The 19,400-nt window shown below is 33.0% G+C and overlaps 1 protein-coding gene across 1 annotated transcript; it reads right to left on the bottom strand.

Annotated features, from left to right (window-relative positions):
• Window positions 1-8,539: 8,539 nt before the first annotated feature.
• Window positions 8,540-10,267, bottom strand: LOC141714009 (uncharacterized). The gene is made up of 6 exons (XM_074517558.1): window positions 10,092-10,267; window positions 9,905-10,000; window positions 9,101-9,208; window positions 8,935-8,989; window positions 8,734-8,832; window positions 8,540-8,635 (listed from the first exon to the last, which is right to left on the bottom strand). Exons 1-6 carry the CDS (start codon window positions 10,265-10,267, stop codon window positions 8,540-8,542), a joined length of 630 nt encoding a protein of 209 aa, XP_074373659.1.
• Between the last annotated feature and the right edge of the window lie 9,133 nt (window positions 10,268-19,400).

The following is a 19,400-nucleotide window of genomic DNA, read 5'->3' on the forward strand; positions in this document are numbered from 1 at the left end:
TAGCCTCAATTTTAAGTTTAAAATAAATAAAGAAATTTGAAAAGTCTTATAACGCATAATTCATTTTTTTAATAACTAAATTTTTTTAGTTGGATAACTTTTATTCTCTCCCATATTCATAATTTCAAAATATTCACTAACATTTAAATAAAGAATTCATTAAAAATTAAAATTTCGAAAAATCCTAAATACAACTGAATTCCATTGAAATATAACTTCAAAAAAAGGCAGGAAATTCCCCTCACTTTTTGTTTTGTATATTTTAAAAGAATGGGTAAATTTCCACCATTTTTAAATATAAAATTTGCCTGCAATCGGTTGAATTTTGGAGTGCCAAATAAATTACTTGGCGGGAAAATTCCCTCCATTTTTTATTGGGGCTATATTCGACCGGTTTAATTCTGACCGTTTTAATTTCAACCATTTTTTTGTTAAAATTGGTTGTAAATACGACCGTTTGAATACAACCATTTGAATTCGAGAGAGGCCGGTCGAATTTAGCCGTGTCCAAAGGATTCGATTATCCGTGGTCGAATTTAACCCCTGCTGAACTTAAATTAGTTGTATTTGACGTTATTTTCTTGTAGTGATTGTTCTTGTCATACTATAGCTAATTTTTAACTAAATATTAACGATTTCAAAATAAAATATTATATTGGGAAACAAATGAGATATGTATAAAAAATAGTTATTATCAAGATGTTATATTAGTTAATGTTTGTATTCAATCTTATTTTCTATTTTTTAAGTTAGAAGAATATAATAAAATGGAAAATTCACATCTAGATTACATAAAGGTTTTCGAGTCTAACTACTATTATTATAACATTTGTTTTAGTGATCTTATTACCTATTAAACCTTTTTTTAGATTGGGGAATTAATAAAAATAGTCAGTATATTTATGGAGAATTTCAATCTATAAATGAGAATGTTTCAAACCCATTAGGGACGAAAAAAGTCCACAAGGAGTTTACATATCATGATGCAATATATGGGATCTTTGTCTTATTTTATTTTAATATTGTAATAAAGATTTCAGTGATCACAAGCATGGTCATTATCACCATCACCATCGCTAAAAAAAATAATATTAGATTCAAATTGCAGGTGTTGCTTGTATAGAGAATGCATTATCCCCTGTTGATTCACTAGATGTAGTTGTTTTCAATAAGCATTGGCAACCAGATTATGATACTCAAAAGGTGATATTTTCATTGATGATTGTGGTATCGGCGTCGATACAAAGAATAAGATGGATTTTTCTCTTCAATTATCAGTACATAATTGGACTAGCGGATACACACCATTATTTCATCGTTGGATTAGAATTGTAAGGATGATATTTAACGGCTCTCTCCGATTTATTAGTCAATTTGCGAATATAAAACATCTAATTTTTTTTAGGTTTATCTCGTGCACATTTCTTATTTTAATTGTTGTATTAGTTTTTGTTAGTTGTGCAATTATGTATTTTAATCGCACACTACTTTTGTCATGCACTAAGCCAAGAGTCTTCACAGAAACAACCTCCCTTCACTTTCAGATAAGGCGGTCTTGCTCTAAGCGGTATATATGATTTTTTTTTGGCATATGACTTATCTGAAATATTATACTAGTGTCATTTTCATATTTATTATTGTGTTTCTTGTATTATTTTATTAAAACTTTGAAAATATTTAGAAAAAAATTAATTTTTTCTTACGAATTGATAATTTATGGTCTTCATATGCATCACTCTCCGCATAAGGTAGAGATACATGTAATATTCGGAAATATCATGTAATAATTTTTTTATCAATAAATAATTATTATTTGAGTATTATGTGAATTTTGATAAATTATCTAATGATTGGCATTGATATTCAGATGTTTATAGGTGATAAAACGTGAGTATTTTAATATTTATATGTCCATAATAAAGTATATATAATTTTGATATTTTTCTGGTATAATTTATATGCTGGTATATGATTTTATAAAGGAATTTATAGACTTTATAAATAATTTTCTAGGTAATTATAAACTAATTTATAAAACCACAAACCATCCATCTTCAACCGTTTTTGCATTTTTACAACCCGAAAGTCTTCAGAAAACTCCTTTCTAACTTAATCTGATTATTATGAACATTTTCCGTGTTTTGACTTTTTCGATCTGGAGTACGGTTTGACCCGTTCGAGTCCCCGCGCAAAATATTCGATACAATAGTCATTTCGATAGATCAATAAAACCTGTATTATCGAGAGACGATATATTTTGACTAAATTATTACATATTCTTCTCATAGAGTGTTTTATAACTAGCCTGATTTTGATAATTATCCAAAACTGACATCAAATTGGATCGTTTATATAGTTATTTAGCGACTAAGTAATTTATTTTCGGATCCGATATGATCCAACGGGTATTAATATTCCGTAAGATAAATAGTCTTTTTCTTATTTTATTTTATACGAATAATCATAAACAAACAGTTAAAACATATAATTTACAGAGAAAAACTCGAATATTTGTCGCGTACTTCAGAATCAAACCTAAAAACGAAGGCGTTATCGAAATTGAAATCAAGCGGGTGAAAAACTGAATCGAAGCTCTTGAAAAGTACTTTCAGAATTAACAACTTGTTTTATTGTAGAAATCAAAGGTATTTTGATATTTAATTATTTTAATTCTAATTTATTTATGATTAATATATGAATTTTTGATTTTGATGTTGTTTGTATGATTTGATGATTTTATCTTGTAGATAATTTTATCCAGATCATTTTGGTATATTATATGTTGAATTTGGAGTTCAATAACATATAGAAAATTGAGTTTGATTCTCGAACTAATAAAACTAGGGTTTATAAGTTTGAATATTCTTAATTAAAAACTAGGCGTTTTTGTTGTGAGGGTTATTGATTTAAATTGATTACACCGGCTTATAGATCGTTGAAAAATGAATCGATTGGTATGTATATGACGAACGGACGATAATTGAAAAGGCCTCCCCGGAAAATGGGTCCAAACGGCGGCGGAAACTTTGGATAAGTTTTCCGCCGAAATCGATTGAGTTTGTTGAAAATAACCTTGCAGCTTAATTCCTGGTATCAAGAAGGCCATGTCCTATTTGTTTGGTCAATTTCTGGTAGCTTTTGCAGTCTCCGGAAAAGCTTGGGGGGCGAAGATGGTATAAATTACAGTTTAGCCCCCTATTTTATCCATTTTATCCCTAAAGTTTTAAAAATTTGCAAAAATAGGATTTATGTTTTAAAATCATATGAAAAACAAGATTTATATTTTATATATTTTCAAAAGTAGTATTTTCTTTTTATATTATTTTCAGAATTTTTTTTAATTATTTCAAATTTCGAAATTCATTATTTATTATTTTGAAAATTATTTTTAATTCGAAAATAATTCCAAGTTATTTAATTAATTAATTTAGATGATATTTAATTATTTAATTAGTCAAATAATTTAAATATAAATTGATTAATTAATTTAATTAGTTATTAATTAATTTTAATTGATTATTTAATTAGATTAATTTATTTCTTTTGATTTAAAAATTCTAAAAAATATTTTCGAATTTTAAAATATTATTTAAAATTAATTTTAAGGTTTGATTATTATTATTAAATGATTTTAAATGATTTTAATTATTATTAATTATTATTAATTTCTTTTGATTTTAAATGATTTAATTATAAAAGGATTGGCTAACCCGTTTTAATTCTGGAAATTGTTCAAAAATTCATACTAAATACCCGAAAAATTATTTTAACCCTGAATCTTTTTTGAAAATTTATTTTGATCGAATATCTTACGTGTTATGTGCTATATGTGATCTTATTGATGTGTAATTAGATTATGCGTACACTATTTGAAGGTTTTTATCGTAACTTTTAATCTGTAACTCGAATTTGGGTGAAACGAATGGTGGATAGAAGCTTGCAACAAATAGAATGAGATGAGAATATTATTGATAAATACACATGATGTATACAAGATGAATAGAGACATAGAAAGGGAAATCAAGTGGTCAGTGAGTGAGAATCGATAGACTAGTACAAGTACAACGGAAACAAATTAAGATAAGGTAAGTGTTCTTGAACCTTCTTGTGATATATTGCAAGTATTTCCGAACTTTCTTCAAATATGTTGTTAAGTATTCCAAATAGTTCTTGTGTTATATTACAAGTGCTTTGAAGTACTTAACCCTAAACCCTGATTCTTTTTATAGATCCTTGAGCCGTAAGCCCTATTCTTTATAAACCATCGATTGTTGAATTCCCAGATACGAACCAGATATATATGATACTACTCCACAAATATATATATATATATATATATATATATATATATAATATAAAGATAACTCAAATAAAATTTCTTAACATACGAACCTTCATACCTTGTACAACAGAAGACCAATCCTTGTAACCATTAAACCTTTGGTCTTCTAATTTCTGATTCTTTCCTTGGCTAGAAGCCAATCTTTATATTAACCTTATTACACTTTCATGGTATTAAGAATCACATTATGCTTCGAGATAAATATTTTTTATGATTTAGCTTATTGATTTACATTATTTATCATATGTTTATTATAGAATTGGATTGTTTTTAAATATGGACCAAATTCATGGTCGGACTAGATTTGTGGTCATAAAAGGCCAATGTGTGCCTTGGATCCAGTATAAAGAGCAGAGCTGTGTGCCTTTTTTGGGGTTAGTGCATGACTAATCAGCATCCTAACCTTGATATTTGAAATAGAAGTGAATATCCAATTCTAATCATTTTTTATCGGGAAACTTAACTCCTTATATCATTTCAGTTGATCATTGTTTAGTCTCCGTGTTATCATTATGACTTGCTGAGCAAGTTAGCTCACTCTTGCAAATCAGTTTATGTTATTTTCCAGTTAAAAAGGAAACGGGTGGTAGCGAGGATCCCCAGACAAGTGTGCGAGATAGGTTTCCACGTTGAAATAGAATAAGCCAGCACAAGATGTTTGTCTTAGTTTGAGTTGAAAGTTTATAAGAAATTTTTATTTTTAGTTATAAATGGTTTATGTATGGTGTGTGTGTGTGTTGTGAACCCTAAACTTCTAACCTGGGTTTGGCGGGCGTCACGTGTTTGGTATCGGAGCTATAGGTTAAAAGTTACTGCCACAAGTCTAGATTGTCGGGAATGGGTAGAGGATCGGGATTAGGATCAAGAAATAAAAGATAGGATATCGAGAGGTTGAGTGTAACTAAATAGTACGTTTTGGTACGATTCATATTTAAATTCGAGATTCTTATCTAGCCGCATATTTTTAAGATAGCTGCGATGGCAGATTCCTTTATCTCGATGTCATCTGATCATTCAGAGCCTTGAGTTCGAGGACCGTCATCTGATTAACGCCCTGCTCTTCAACCAGTGTCAGCCATATTATCGCATGTTATGATGGTTGCACCACTGCAAGCTATTTCACCTTCTGGTGTGAGACCACCTATTCGAGGACCCCCACCTGCTGATTCTAACTCTACCAGACATTCGATTGCGAGTGCATCTTTTTAGTTTACTCCATACCATGTTCCGTATCATAAGTATGAGGCTCTTCTTTTGAAGCGAGAGGCCCTGTTGGCTCAGATTCAGGAGCTACAACATATTATAAGGACTATAGATGTTGACAGGAATGTGAGGGAGCTTCAGGATGAAATTTATGTGACCCGAAGTATACATGAGGCTAGACTTCACAGAGCTACTTGTGATTATGCGGCCCCAGATGCTCTTATGGGATGGGCCAGAGAGGTGTTAGAGGATCTTGCGAGGCTTGGTGGACTAGAGTTTCCATAGAGCTAAATGATAGAAATGTTGTGATAGTTTTTATATGAATATTAGTGTGTAATATGTATCAATATACTTTGGTTTGTATATGTAGACTAGACTTGATGACTAGTGGATAGGCCTGTTGTACCTTTGCTTTTGTCGAAATGTTTTCACGCTTATACTTCCAAACATTGATATTGTATATATCAGTACCATTCCTTTTCCAGCATTGTTATTTACCTTAATGTACCTATTTTATATTATTTACTGCACCAGTTATAAACTTTTGTGATAACATGTACCCTATTCCCTAACTGTTTACATTATATAAAGAAGCATGCAATTTACTTAGTTCAACCATTGTCAAATATTTTCAAAAAGAGATATTTCTGTTTTACAAAAACTTTTCATAAAAAATGGACTTAATTTAAAGGCTAAATAAGTTGTTCGATTCTTTACAGAAAATGCATCCTAGAAGAAATAACAGTTCCACCAACCAGAGTGAAGAAACCAACAACAACAATCAAGACAACAATAACCAGAATGCAAATCCAGGTCCTATAGACCCAACTGTAGCCCAGATTCTTCAGATCTTGGCTCAACAAACAGTCCACCTGATTCAACAACAACAGAGGAAGACCAATCCTTAGGTAACCTTTCAGAATTTTCAGGCGGTGAACCCACCAGATTTTAAAGGTTCTTTAGATCCTATTAAAGCAAGAGTTTTATTAAAGGAGATTAAGAAGGCGTTTGATTTAGTCAAGGTGAGAGAGGAACATAAAACTGAGTTTGTGAGTTACTATCTGAAGAATGAAGCCACCTATTAGTGGGAAACTTTCAAGACATTGGCACCCTTGATTATAAATTATAAGGAGCTCTCCCTTTCCTTTGTAGATAGATGTAAGGATTCAATGATATTGGAGGACCAGTTTCACGAAAGAAAAGTCTTTTATAGTTTTGTGTGACAGTGTTCTTTATACTTTTTGAAAACAACGGTTCAACACTCATTGACAGGGTTCAAAGAAAGGGTGGTAAAGGGGAAGGTACATATGATATTGTGTGGGATAGATTTAAGGAGTTATTTTTAGAGAAGTATTTCCCTCAGTTTGTTCAGGATCAAATGGAACTGAAGTTTCTGGAGTTAAAACAGGGAAATATGTCAGTGGAAGATTATGAAAGTAAATTAGAGGAAATATATAGATTTGTACCATCATATGTGGAGAGGGATTTGAGGGAAGGTGGCCATATTTGAATTGGATACGTATGTACGAGTAATACAGAAAGCTATGATTGCAGAGACAGAGAGTGAAATGTCACAGAAGGAGAAGGAGGGCAAAAGAGGAAGTTTGAGGGAAGTGAAGGACAGTCCCAAGAAGAGAAGTTTCCAAATTTTAATCAGAGGAAAGGCAAGTTTCATCCTGGAAGGAATCTTAATTTCAGAAGGCAGAATGCAGGAGACAGAGGATAAGGCAACCGTCTAGCCACTGGGAACCAACCAACCCAGCAGAGGCTAGCTTTACCAGAATGCCAGGTAAGCGGAAAGAAACATGGAGCAGTGTGTAACAAGCTGAATGTGGTTTGTTATAGATGCAACCATAAGGGGCACTATTCAAGAGAGTACCTTAATCAACCAGCTACATAGCCAGCAAATACAGATCAACCTATCAGGAATCAGGCAGGAAAAGCTCCAGCAATGCGGTTTATGTATTTCAAATGTGGAATGCCAGGACACATAGCAAGGGATCACTACAACATTTTTGCAATCATACAACTGTTTTTTTTTCGTTGTCTGAAAGGTAGTTTTTCCATTGTCTATCCAACACTCGTGTGATCGAAGGTTGGACAACGGTTGTTAATACAGTTGTAATAAGGGAGATTCAACAACAGTGTTTAACACTGGTTACAATCTGGATGACACAACGGTTGTTTTAGAAAAACTATTGTTGGAACATTTTTAACATGACAATTTTCTTAGTAATAAACAACGGTTTATTTACGTCAAGAGAAAGTTCTAAATTTTCTTTCCAATTTTAAATATCTTTTCCAAACAACAGTTATTTTATCCATCTATTATTTATATAACAGAACAACAACAGTTATTTTCAGAGGTAGTAATATAAGTATCTTTTAGACAACAGTTTTAGGGTGGTGTTATAATGCAAAAGAGATAACGGATTACTTTTCGGGAACCATTGAAGAAACATTTGTAACACAACAGTTTACTAAGTAATAGACAACAGTTTAAAAAACCATTATCTTATTAGGTATATGCATTTTGCATATCAATTTCATATTTAATTAAAACCAGCTGCATAAAAAACCACAAAAAATAGTCCCCTGCCAAAATAAAAATACCATAATCCATACCATAATCCAAAACAAAATCATACCATAATCTAGGCCCCCGCCAAAACAAAACCAATTCACTACCATACCATAATCCATACCATACCATAATCCATCCGTTCAACAATCCAAAACAACCAGATCTACCTACCAAACTACCAGCAATCCACCGAACACAAAATACATTATCGCAAGTCTACTTATCACCAACTACATACATAAAACATCCACTTTACGATAAGTTCAAACGAGTCTACTTGTCAACATATGATAAGTTCAAACGAGTCTACTTGTCAACATACGATAAGTTCAAACGAGTCTACTTGTCACCAACTACATACATAAAACATCCAGTTTACGATAAGTTCAAAAGAAAAGAAAGGCGAGGACCTAGCTTGCACAATGTTTCATAAAATATTTTACAAACTCAACCCTGATCTCGTTGATGTCATCCTCAGTGTAAACCAGGTTTGATCTACGCAGCCACTGAAATATCATCCAAAATTTTGTATAAGTAACATGTTCTGCCCTTATAAGAGTAAATACAAAGTGGATGAAAAGGCCCACAGATAGTCAATTGTCACCTTATTAGCAAAGTCCAGCTCCTTATCATGAATGATTTCCATCATGTATCGAATCACAAACAGGCCACAATCCTTGTTCCCGGTCTGCACCGGAACTCCCTAAAATATCAAACAAAAAATCATTTAAAGTATCCAGTCTCCTTTAATAACATAATTAATATATGATCACAAAAATAAATAAATACCGCCATGTTCTCCCACAATACTTTCTTCTTCGGAACCTTTTTCCAAATCCTCCTTGTACATTTTAATGGCACTGCAACCAAAACGAGATATATCAAAACACAAAATAACCACTACAAAATATGGTCGGACAAGATTTATAAGTCAAGACTTAATAATCAAATTTTATAACGTGAACTCTTACTTGTCGACAACATCCACCCATTCTCCATTTGCAATTCGGCATTTAAGAGGGTCCATATAGTAGACTACCTCTGCGTCTGGATTGACAACTGTCAGGGTCCTTTGGTTGCTACGAAAAATAAACAGAGGTGCTTGTTAAATAGTAAAGCCTAAATTTGATGCTTTTTTGTCACTCAAACAACTTAAATATCATAAAAAAAATTACATTTCTATTGAATTAAAATCAACCTAAAAATTATTTAAACTCACTATTTGTGAAAAATAATCCAAAATGTGATACTAGTAGAGTGTAATTTACTATAATAAACATGATCAGGTATAACATCAAAAATTGAAGGCTCATACTGATAAAATTTAAATTCTAGTAAATAAATCAACTTTAAAACTGAACCTATACAATTATCATCAAATTTGAACTTCAAATATAATGAGGTTGAACTATACAATTTCCCCCGTCTTAGAAACAAACCTAACATCTAGTAACAAAATCAATTAAATACTGTAAGCCATTTGATTACTTTTATATTAACTTCAAAACTGTCAAGGCATTTGATTACGTTTATACTGAACCAATGCAATTAATATAAATTTCAAAAACAAATATTATCGAGTTTAACTATACAATTGAACCCATTCCTTAAAAATAAAAGCTAAATTCTTGAAAAAAATTAATAAAAAACTGGCAAGGCTTAACAGCTTAATAGCTTGGGATAGTAAAAATACTTACACATCATTGTACGGCAGGAGAAAATGCTGCCCTTTCCTAGAATCTTTAAATCTTGTACACAATTCACGCGACCTCTACACTGCACTGCCACATCCAATGGCACCGATTATGCTCGGATCTACAAAGCTAATCATGTTGACCATCTTATGTTTCTTCACATATTCATTCAAGAAGCTACAAATTAAATTAAGCAGTCCTTAGTAAAGATTGTCATATTTATTCCAAGGCTATATACTCTGAAAAAAACTTTGAATGAAAAGCTTACTGAATAAAAAGGCAAATAACAGAGCCGGCCATTTCACCTCCAGAGCACACTGCATGTATATCAGATAAGAACATAATTTGCTTCTTTGTAAAGCCAAATGCTTCTTTGCTTAGCTCAAAAGAAATTGTTCGGCCACAACTCAAGGCTTCCTTTACCCATGTCCACAAACGTTTCATTGCAGAAGGATAATTCGGACCAATTTGAACAACAAGCTCTGGTTCAACATCTTCAATTACTTTATACGTCTTCTTCATTTTCTTAGCACGGGCTTTCTTGGTTTTCTAAAACAATTGCAAATAAAAATAATTAAAAAACAGACTAAACAAACACATAGTATATATATTAACCATACTAAAAAAGCATTCTGACCTTGGCGGCCAAAACATGAGAAGTACTGCTATTGTTTCCTGCAATTATCATGTTTCTCGGCCATGCAATAAAAGTTCCCATGGCTTCTTGAACAGTCAAAATTTCATCCCCGATAGGGAAGGGAATCTTAGCATCTCCTTGAATGACTTTAGTGATAGACACTCTTGCGTTCTTTTCTCCAAGACTTACTCCATGGATAGTCTTCTCATGTCCTTCGGGAACGCGTACTTCATCAATTGTTGCACAAGACAATGTTGCTCAACGATCCAACAACCAATCGGCATACAGAACCACCTGAAGAATCCACTTTCATTTCCTCAACAGCCATTCCATTATCATCCTCACCCGCCACCTTTTTATTATCCTTAAGCTCCACCACTAAATCCACAAACAAATTATCTATCAATGTCACATTTTTATGATCACCTACAGCCACATCCACATCCACATCAACCCCACCCTTACAGTGACAGCTTGCCTGCTGGGAATTTGGTTTCGGACTACCATCATGTTGTACACCATTTTTCGATAAATGTGCATTATATTTTTCAAATTCAGCAGCCCAAAATGCATCTCTCTCTTTAATAATTTTTGGAGTCTCATCTGCCATGTACTTTTGAATTGCCTCACGTACCCTTTCTTCCACTGTCCTCGCTTTTTTTCCCTCGGAAGATCAAAATAAACCGACTGCTTCACATGAATTCCCTGACCACGTACTCTGCCTCCGTGCTCAGGCTTACCGAGGGCCATTGTTAACAAATCATTAGTACCTTCAACTTTAAGCTTTCCTTCATTAACCTCCTCCTTCATCTTTTTCTACAAAAAAATCAGTAACATTTTTTTCCATAAGCACATACATCGTTTAAGCACATTCATCCTTTAATTAAAATATTCCACAACTAACACCAATTTGTTTTTACTAGTTATAAGCACATTCATCCTTTAATATATTTAATTTAATAGATTCAATTGCAAGCACAAGAGACAACTTCGTTTACTTGGTGGTACAGGGGACCTAGTAAGTACATTCATTGACAAACTAATCCAAGGATAAAAAATATTAAAATAAAATATTAACCAACACAGAATATAAAATCTAGACATTTAATATTATGAACCAATTTTCAATGTAAACATGTGTATTTGACTCTCTTAGTGAACAGGGGATTATTAAAATATATAATTAATTACTAATATTAAATATGATACAATCAACATGTTACTAGCAGTAAAAGCATACAAACAAATCCTAAGTTAAACTAGAGACCACTAATTCGAATTATACATTGTAATAAAAAAAGATAAACGATAGAAATGCTTCATGTGTATATAATTTATTAAAATTTAACTTTTGAAACTTCAGTTCTTTATTAAAAAATACACAAATATGTGCATCAAATAGAATGGACAATTATATTAATAACTTACAATTTCCTTAGCTTTTTCTGCAACTTCATCATTTAAAAAATTACCATCTTCGTCCATCCTTGCTAGGATCCAAGTGTCCGACCGATCTACTTCCTCTGCATCTGGATGACATTCAGTCTATATTTACATGTAAAAGATCACCTTAGTAATAACATAAACATGCTTGTAAAATTAATATGAAGCAAAAAATGTGCATGTTGTTTCATTTCACTAACCCATTCATTCTCGAGATTAGCATAACCTTTTCGAGACATTCGATGTGGATATTTACTCAGCTTCCTTCTTTCTTGTTGTTCTTTATGAATTTTCTTCATAAAAAGCAGCAATAAGGTTAGAAGATCATAAGTAAGTAAATATTAAAATGAATAAAGCTAAGTAGAAATATACCAGAAACTCAGGCAACGTGCGATCAGCAACAAATATGTCCCAGTGTGATTTTTCTATAAAAGTAAAATCTGCAGGAGGATGTGCAAAAAATTGAGGTTGATCCAGATAAGGAAGAATGTAGTACTTGGTCAGCCGACATTTAAATTCCCTCCATTTTGCCCCGGCAGATCTGAATACCAACTTTTTTGCATGACTCAGGTACAACATAAGCCATCTACGTACATATACAACCAAATTTAAAGTTAAAAGGTGCTAGTTAATGAAGAACAAATAATAAAAATAAAAGTTAAAATGATGGAAGTTATTTATATTCATTTTACCTGCACACAGTCCCAAATTTTTGTCTTTGTCTCTTTAGGAACATATTTCCAAGAATCATGCCAGATCGGGGTTTTGGTTCTTGCCAAAACTCCAATATATGATTGCATCTCTTTACCTTCTTCACCATATGGCTCTCCTTTTGCATTAAAAGACACAGTAAGTTTGATCCCTCGGATCTTGCATTTCACAATTCGGTGCATCGTTACACAGCCTCGCTTCATTAGTTTTAGTGCTTGAGTATTGTCCGGTTTGGTAAGAACTTTTTCTCGTTTTCTTTTCTTTGATATTTTCTTTTGTAAGTTTTCAGAAATGGCATTCTTCACAGTTTTTGAGGGAGAACTCAATGGAGTGGAGGTCTCGCTATTCGTGGACTTTGTCTTTCTTAAAGCCCTTAGCAGACTCATTGTCCTTGGATGGGGTGAAGATCGTGTCTTTTTGAACCCATTCCTGTGAGACGCTTTCTTTTTCAAATTTCTCTTATCTGCCTTGGTCTTCTTCTTAGGAGTAGCCATAACCTATGAAGTACACAAACAAGGAATAAGTACAACATTAACATGACAGTAAACTCAATAAAACTCAAAGACATTACATGTAAAAGAACCTAAAAATAACAAAAGAATAACCATCTGAGATATCTTAACTTTCCAACTTAAAAGCGTATTATAAATTTTACTTAAAATGACACACTTTGAGTGCCTAAACTAACCAGAGATATACACAAACAAACATTCAACCAACAATAAAATCTAGGTTATAATCGTACAACTTACGGCATGTGAATAAAGATAAATTATCCATTTATTATAGGACAGTAGCACAGGGCACATTCAACTAACTAATCGACTGCAAAGTTATAACAAACAAACCAGTAATTTCATCTCAAAAATCAATAGAAACATGAAACAAAAAACAAGAAATTAGCACAGTTACAAGATTTCAAACAGAAATTAGCATCCTGTTAATATCCATTTGGAACAAAAAACAAGAGAATATCAAGAACCAGGGGTTTCATCATGAGATAATTACAATTTAAAACCAGGGGTTTCATCATCAACACTCAACACTCCACAATTGCATGCAAAATTTACATAATAAAACAAAGCAAAGAAACTCCACAATACCATCAAACATTGCATGCAACATTCCGCAAAGCAAAGACACTCCACAATACCATCAAATATTGCATGCAACATTTAAATCTCATAAAATATTGAGTTAAAAATAAAAAACCCCAACATAAATTGAAGAGGGTTTTAGAGTTCTAAAATAAATCAAAAAACCCCAAATAATTTGAATAGCATTTTAGAAACTTATTAAAAACATGTAAAAATCAAAAACCCCCAAATATAGATGAGGGCTTTACGGTCTCTAATTGAATTAGAAACATACCAGTATAATCGAATGGAAGCAGAGGAAGAAGATTGTGTGAAGAAGAGGAAGAAGATTGTGTGAAGAAGAGGAAGAAGATTGTGTGAAGCAGAGGAAGAAGATTGTGTGAAGAAAATCACCGTGAAGAAGAGTAACTGATGATAGGGAAGAAGGGGGTTGGGGAGTTATGACGAGGAGTAACTGATGGGGAAGAAGGGAATTGGGGAGTAAAGTTTTTGGGGGGATATTTCGGGGGGATACTAAAAAAATAAAGGGGGAGATGAAATTTAAAAGAGAGGGAAAATGAAAAAAATTCACTTCAAACCAACGGCCTAGATACAGATCTGGTTTAATCCAACCAGATCGGGGTTTTGGTTCTTGCCAAAACTCCAATATATGATTGCATCTCTTTACCTTCTTCACCATATGGCTCTCCTTTTGCATTAAAAGACACATTAAGTTTGATCCCTCAGATCTTGCGTTTCACAATTCGGTGCATCGTTACACAGCCTCGCTTCAATAGTTTTAGTCCTTGAGTATTGTCCGGTTTGGTAACAACTTTTTCTCGTTTTCTTTTCTTTGATATTTTCTTTTGTAAGTTTTCAGAAATGGCCTTCTTCACAGTTTTTGGGGGTGAACTCAATGGAGTGGAGGTCTCGCTATTCGTGGACTTTGTCTTTCTTAAAGCCCTTAGCAGACTCATTGTCCTTGGATGGGGTGAAGATCGTGTCTTTTTGAACCCATTCCTGTGAGACACTTTCTTTTTCAAATTTCCCTTATCTGCCTTGGTCTTCTTCTTAGGAGTAGCCATAACCTATGAAGTACACAAACAAGGAATAAGTACAACATTAACATGACAGTAAACTCAATAAAACTCAAAGACATTAGAGGTAAAAGAACCTAAAAATAACAAAAGAATAACCATCTGAGATATCTTAACTTTCCAACTTAAAAGCGTATTATAAATTTTACTTAAAATGACACACTTTGAGTGCCTAAACTAACCAGAGATATACACAAACAAACATTCAACCAACAATAAAATCTATCTTATAATCGTACAACTTACGGCATGTGAATAAAGATAAATTATCCATTTATTATAGGTCAGTAGCACAGGGCACATTCAACTAACTAATCGACTGCAAAGTTATAACAAACAAACCAGTAATTTCATCTCAAAAATCAATAGAAACATGAAACAAAAAATAAGAAATTAGCACAGTTACAAGATTTCAAACAGAAATTAGCACCCTGTTAATATCCATTTGGAAAAAAAACAAGAGAATAGCAAGAACCAGGGGTTTCATCATGAGATAATTACAGTTTAAAACCAGGGGTTTCATCATCAACACTCAACACTCCACAATTGCATGCAAAATTTACATAATAAAACAAAACAAAGAAACTCCACAATACCATCAAACATTGCATGCAACATTTCACAAAGCAAAGACACTCCACAATACCATCAAATATTGCATGCAACATTTAAATCTCATAAAATATTGAGTTAAAAAAAAACCCCAACATAAATTGAAGAGGGTTTTAGAGTTCTAAAATAAATCAAAAAACCCCAAATAAATTGAATAGCATTTTAGAAACTTATTAAAAACATGTAAAAATCAAAAACCCCCAAATATAGATGAGGGCTTTACGGTCTCTAATTGAATTAGAAACATACCAGTATAATCGAATGGAAGAAGAGGAAGAAGATTGTGTGAAGAAGTGGAAGAAGATTGTGTGAAGAAAATCACCGTGAAGAAGAGTAACTGATGATGGGGAAGAAGGGGGTTGGGGAGTTATGTTGAGGAGTAACTGATGGGGAAGAAGGGGGTTGGGGAGTAAAGTTTTTGGGGGGATATTTCGGGGGGATACTAAAAAAATAAAGGGGGGAGATGAAACTTAAAAGAGAGGGAAAATGAAAAAAATTCACTTCAAACCAACGGCCTAGATACAGATCTGGTTTAATCCAACCAGATCGGTGTTTTGGTTCTTTCCAAAACTCCAATATATGATTGCATCTCTTTACCTTCTTCACCATATGGCTCTCCTTTTGTATTAAAATACACAGTAAGTTTGATCCCTCGGATCTTGCGTTTCACAATTCGGTGCATCGTTACACAGCCTCGCTTCAATAGTTTTAGTACTTGAGTATTGTCCGGTTTGGTAACAACTTTTTCTCGTTTTCTTTTCTTTGATATTTTCTTTTGTAAGTTTTCAGAAATGGCATTCTTCACAGTTTTTGGGGGAGAACTCAATGGAGTGGAGGTCTCGCTATTCGTGGACTTTGACTTTCTTAAAGCCCTTAGCAGACTCATTGTCCTTGGATGGGGTGAACATCGTGTCTTTTTGAACCCATTCTTGTGAGACACTTTCTTTTTCAAATTTCCCTTATCTGCCTTGGTCTTCTTCTTAGGAGTAGCCATAACCTATGAAGTACACAAATAAGGAATAAGTATAACATTAACATGATAGTAAACTCAATAAAACTCAAAGACATTACAGGTAAAAGAACCTAAAAATAACAAAAGAATAACCATCTGAGATATCTTAACTTTCCAACTTAAAAGCGTATTATAAATTTTACTTAAAATGACACACTTTGAGTGCCTAAACTAACCAGAGATATACACAAACAAACATTCAACCAACAATAAAATCTATCTTATAATCGTAAAACTTACGGCATGTGAATAAAGATAAATTATCCATTTATTATAGGACAGTAGCACAGGGCACATTCAACTAACTAATCGACTGCAAAGTTATAACAAACAAACCAGTAATTTCATCTCAAAAATCAATAGAAACATGAAACAAAAAACAAGAAATTAGCACAGTTACAAGATTTCAAACATAAATTAGCACCCTGTTAATATCCATTTGGAACAAAAAATAAGAGAATAGCAAGAACCAGGGGTTTCATCATGAGATAATTACAGTTTAAAACCAGGGGTTTCATCATCAACACTCAACACTCCACAATTGCATGCAAAATTTACATAATAAAACAAAGCAAAGAAACTCCACAATACCATCAAACATTGCATGCAACATTTCGCAAAGCAAAGACACTCCACAATACCATCAAACATTGCATGCAACATTTAAATCTCATAAAATATTGAGTTAAAAATAAAAAACCCCAACATAAATTGAAGAGGGTTTTAGAGTTCTAAAATAAATCAAAAAACCCCAAATAAATTGAATAGCATTTTAGAAACTTATTAAAAACATGTAAAAATCAAAAACCCCCAAATATAGATGAGGGCTTTACGGTCTCTAATTGAATTAGAAACATACCAGTATAATCAAATGGAAGAAGAGGAAGAAGATTGTGTGAAGAAGTGAAAGAAGATTGTGTGAAGAAAATCACCGTGAAGAAAAGTAACTGATGATGGGGAAGAAGGGGGTTGGGGAGTTATGATAAGGAGTAACTGATGGGGAAGAAAGGGGTTGGGGAGTAAAGTTTTTGGGGGGATATTTCGGGGGGATACTAAAAAAATAAAGGGGGGAGATGAAACTTAAAAGAGAGGGAAAATGAAAAAAATTCACTTCAAACCAACGGCCTAGATACAGATCTGGTTTAATCCAACCAGATCGGGGTTTTGGTTCTTTCCAAAACTCCAATATATGATTGCATCTCTTCACCTTCTTCACCATATGGCTCTCCTTTTGCATTAAAATACACAGTAAGTTTGATCCCTCGGATCTTGCGTTTCACAATTCGGTGCATCGTTACACAGCCTCGCTTCAATAGTTTTAGTACTTGAGTATTGTCCGGTTTGGTAACAACTTTTTCTCGTTTTCTTTTCTTTGATATTTTCTTTTGTAAGTTTTCAGAAATGGCATTCTTCACAGTTTTTGGGGGAGAACTCAATGGAGTGGAGGTCTCGCTATTCGTGGACTTTGTCTTTCTTAAAGCCCTTAGCAGACTCATTGTCCTTGGATGGGGTGAACATCGTGTCATTTTGAACCCATTCTTGTGAGACACTTTCTTTTTCAAATTTCCCTTATCTGCCTTGGTCTTCTTCTTAGGAGTAGCCATAACCTATGAAGTACACAAATAAGGAATAAGTATAACATTAACATGATAGTAAACTCAATAAAACTCAAAGACAGTACAGGTAAAAGAACCTAAAAATAACAAAAGAATAACCATCTGAGATATCTTAACTTTCCAACTTAAAAGCGTATTATAAATTTTACTTAAAATGACACACTTTGAGTGCCTAAACTAACCAGAGATATACACAAACAAACATTCAACCAACAATAAAATCTATCTTATAATCGTAAAACTTACGGCATGTGAATAAAGATAAATTATCCATTTATTATAGGACAGTAGCACAGGGCACATTCAACTAACTAATCGACTGCAAAGTTATAACAAACAAACCAGTAATTTCATCTCAAAAATCAATAGAAACATGAAACAAAAAACAAGAAATTAGCACAGTTACAAGATTTCAAACATAAATTAGCACCCTGTTAATATCCATTTGGAACAAAAAACAAGAGAATAGCAAGAACCAGGGGTTTCATCATGAGATAATTACAGTTTAAAACCAGGGGTTTCATCATCAACACTCAACACTCCACAATTGCATGCAAAATTTACATAATAAAACAAAGCAAAGAAACTCCACAATACCATCAAACATTGCATGCAACATTTCGCAAAGCAAAGACATTCCACAATACCATCAAACATTGCATGCAACATTTAAATCTCATAAAATATTGAGTTAAAAATAAAAAACCCCAACATAAATTGAAGAGGGGTTTAGAGTTCTAAAATAAATCAAAAAACCCCAAATAAATTGAATAGCATTTTAGAAACTTATTAAAAACATGTAAAAATCAAAAACCCCCAAATATAGATGAGGGCTTTACGGTCTCTAATTGAATTAGAAACATACCAGTATAATCAAATGGAAGAAGAGGAAGAAGATTGTGTGAAGAAGTGGAAGAAGATTGTGTAAAGAAAATCACCGTGAAGAAGAGTAACTGATGATGGGGAAGAAGGGGGTTGGGGAGTTATGATGAGGAGTAACTGATGGGGAAGAAAGGGGTTGGGGAGTAAAGTTTTTGGGGGGATATTTTGGGGGGATACTAAAAAAATAAAGGGGGGAGATGAAACTTAAAAGAGAGGGAAAATGAAAAAAATTCACTTCAAACCAACGGCCTAGATACAGATCTGGTTTAATCCAACCAGATCGGGGTTTTGGTTCTTTCCAAAACTCCAATATATGATTGCATCTCTTCACCTTCTTCACCATATGGCTCTCCTTTCGCATTAAAATACACAGTAAGTTTGATCCCTCAGATCTTGCGTTTCACAATTCGGTGCATCGTTACACAGCCTCGCTTCAATAGTTTTAGTCCTTGAGTATTGTCCGGTTTGGTAACAACTTTTTCTCGTTTTCT

This window comes from Apium graveolens, chromosome 3 (genome assembly GCF_009905375.1).
Source record: "Apium graveolens cultivar Ventura chromosome 3, ASM990537v1, whole genome shotgun sequence".
Classification (NCBI taxonomy): domain Eukaryota; kingdom Viridiplantae; phylum Streptophyta; class Magnoliopsida; order Apiales; family Apiaceae; genus Apium; species Apium graveolens.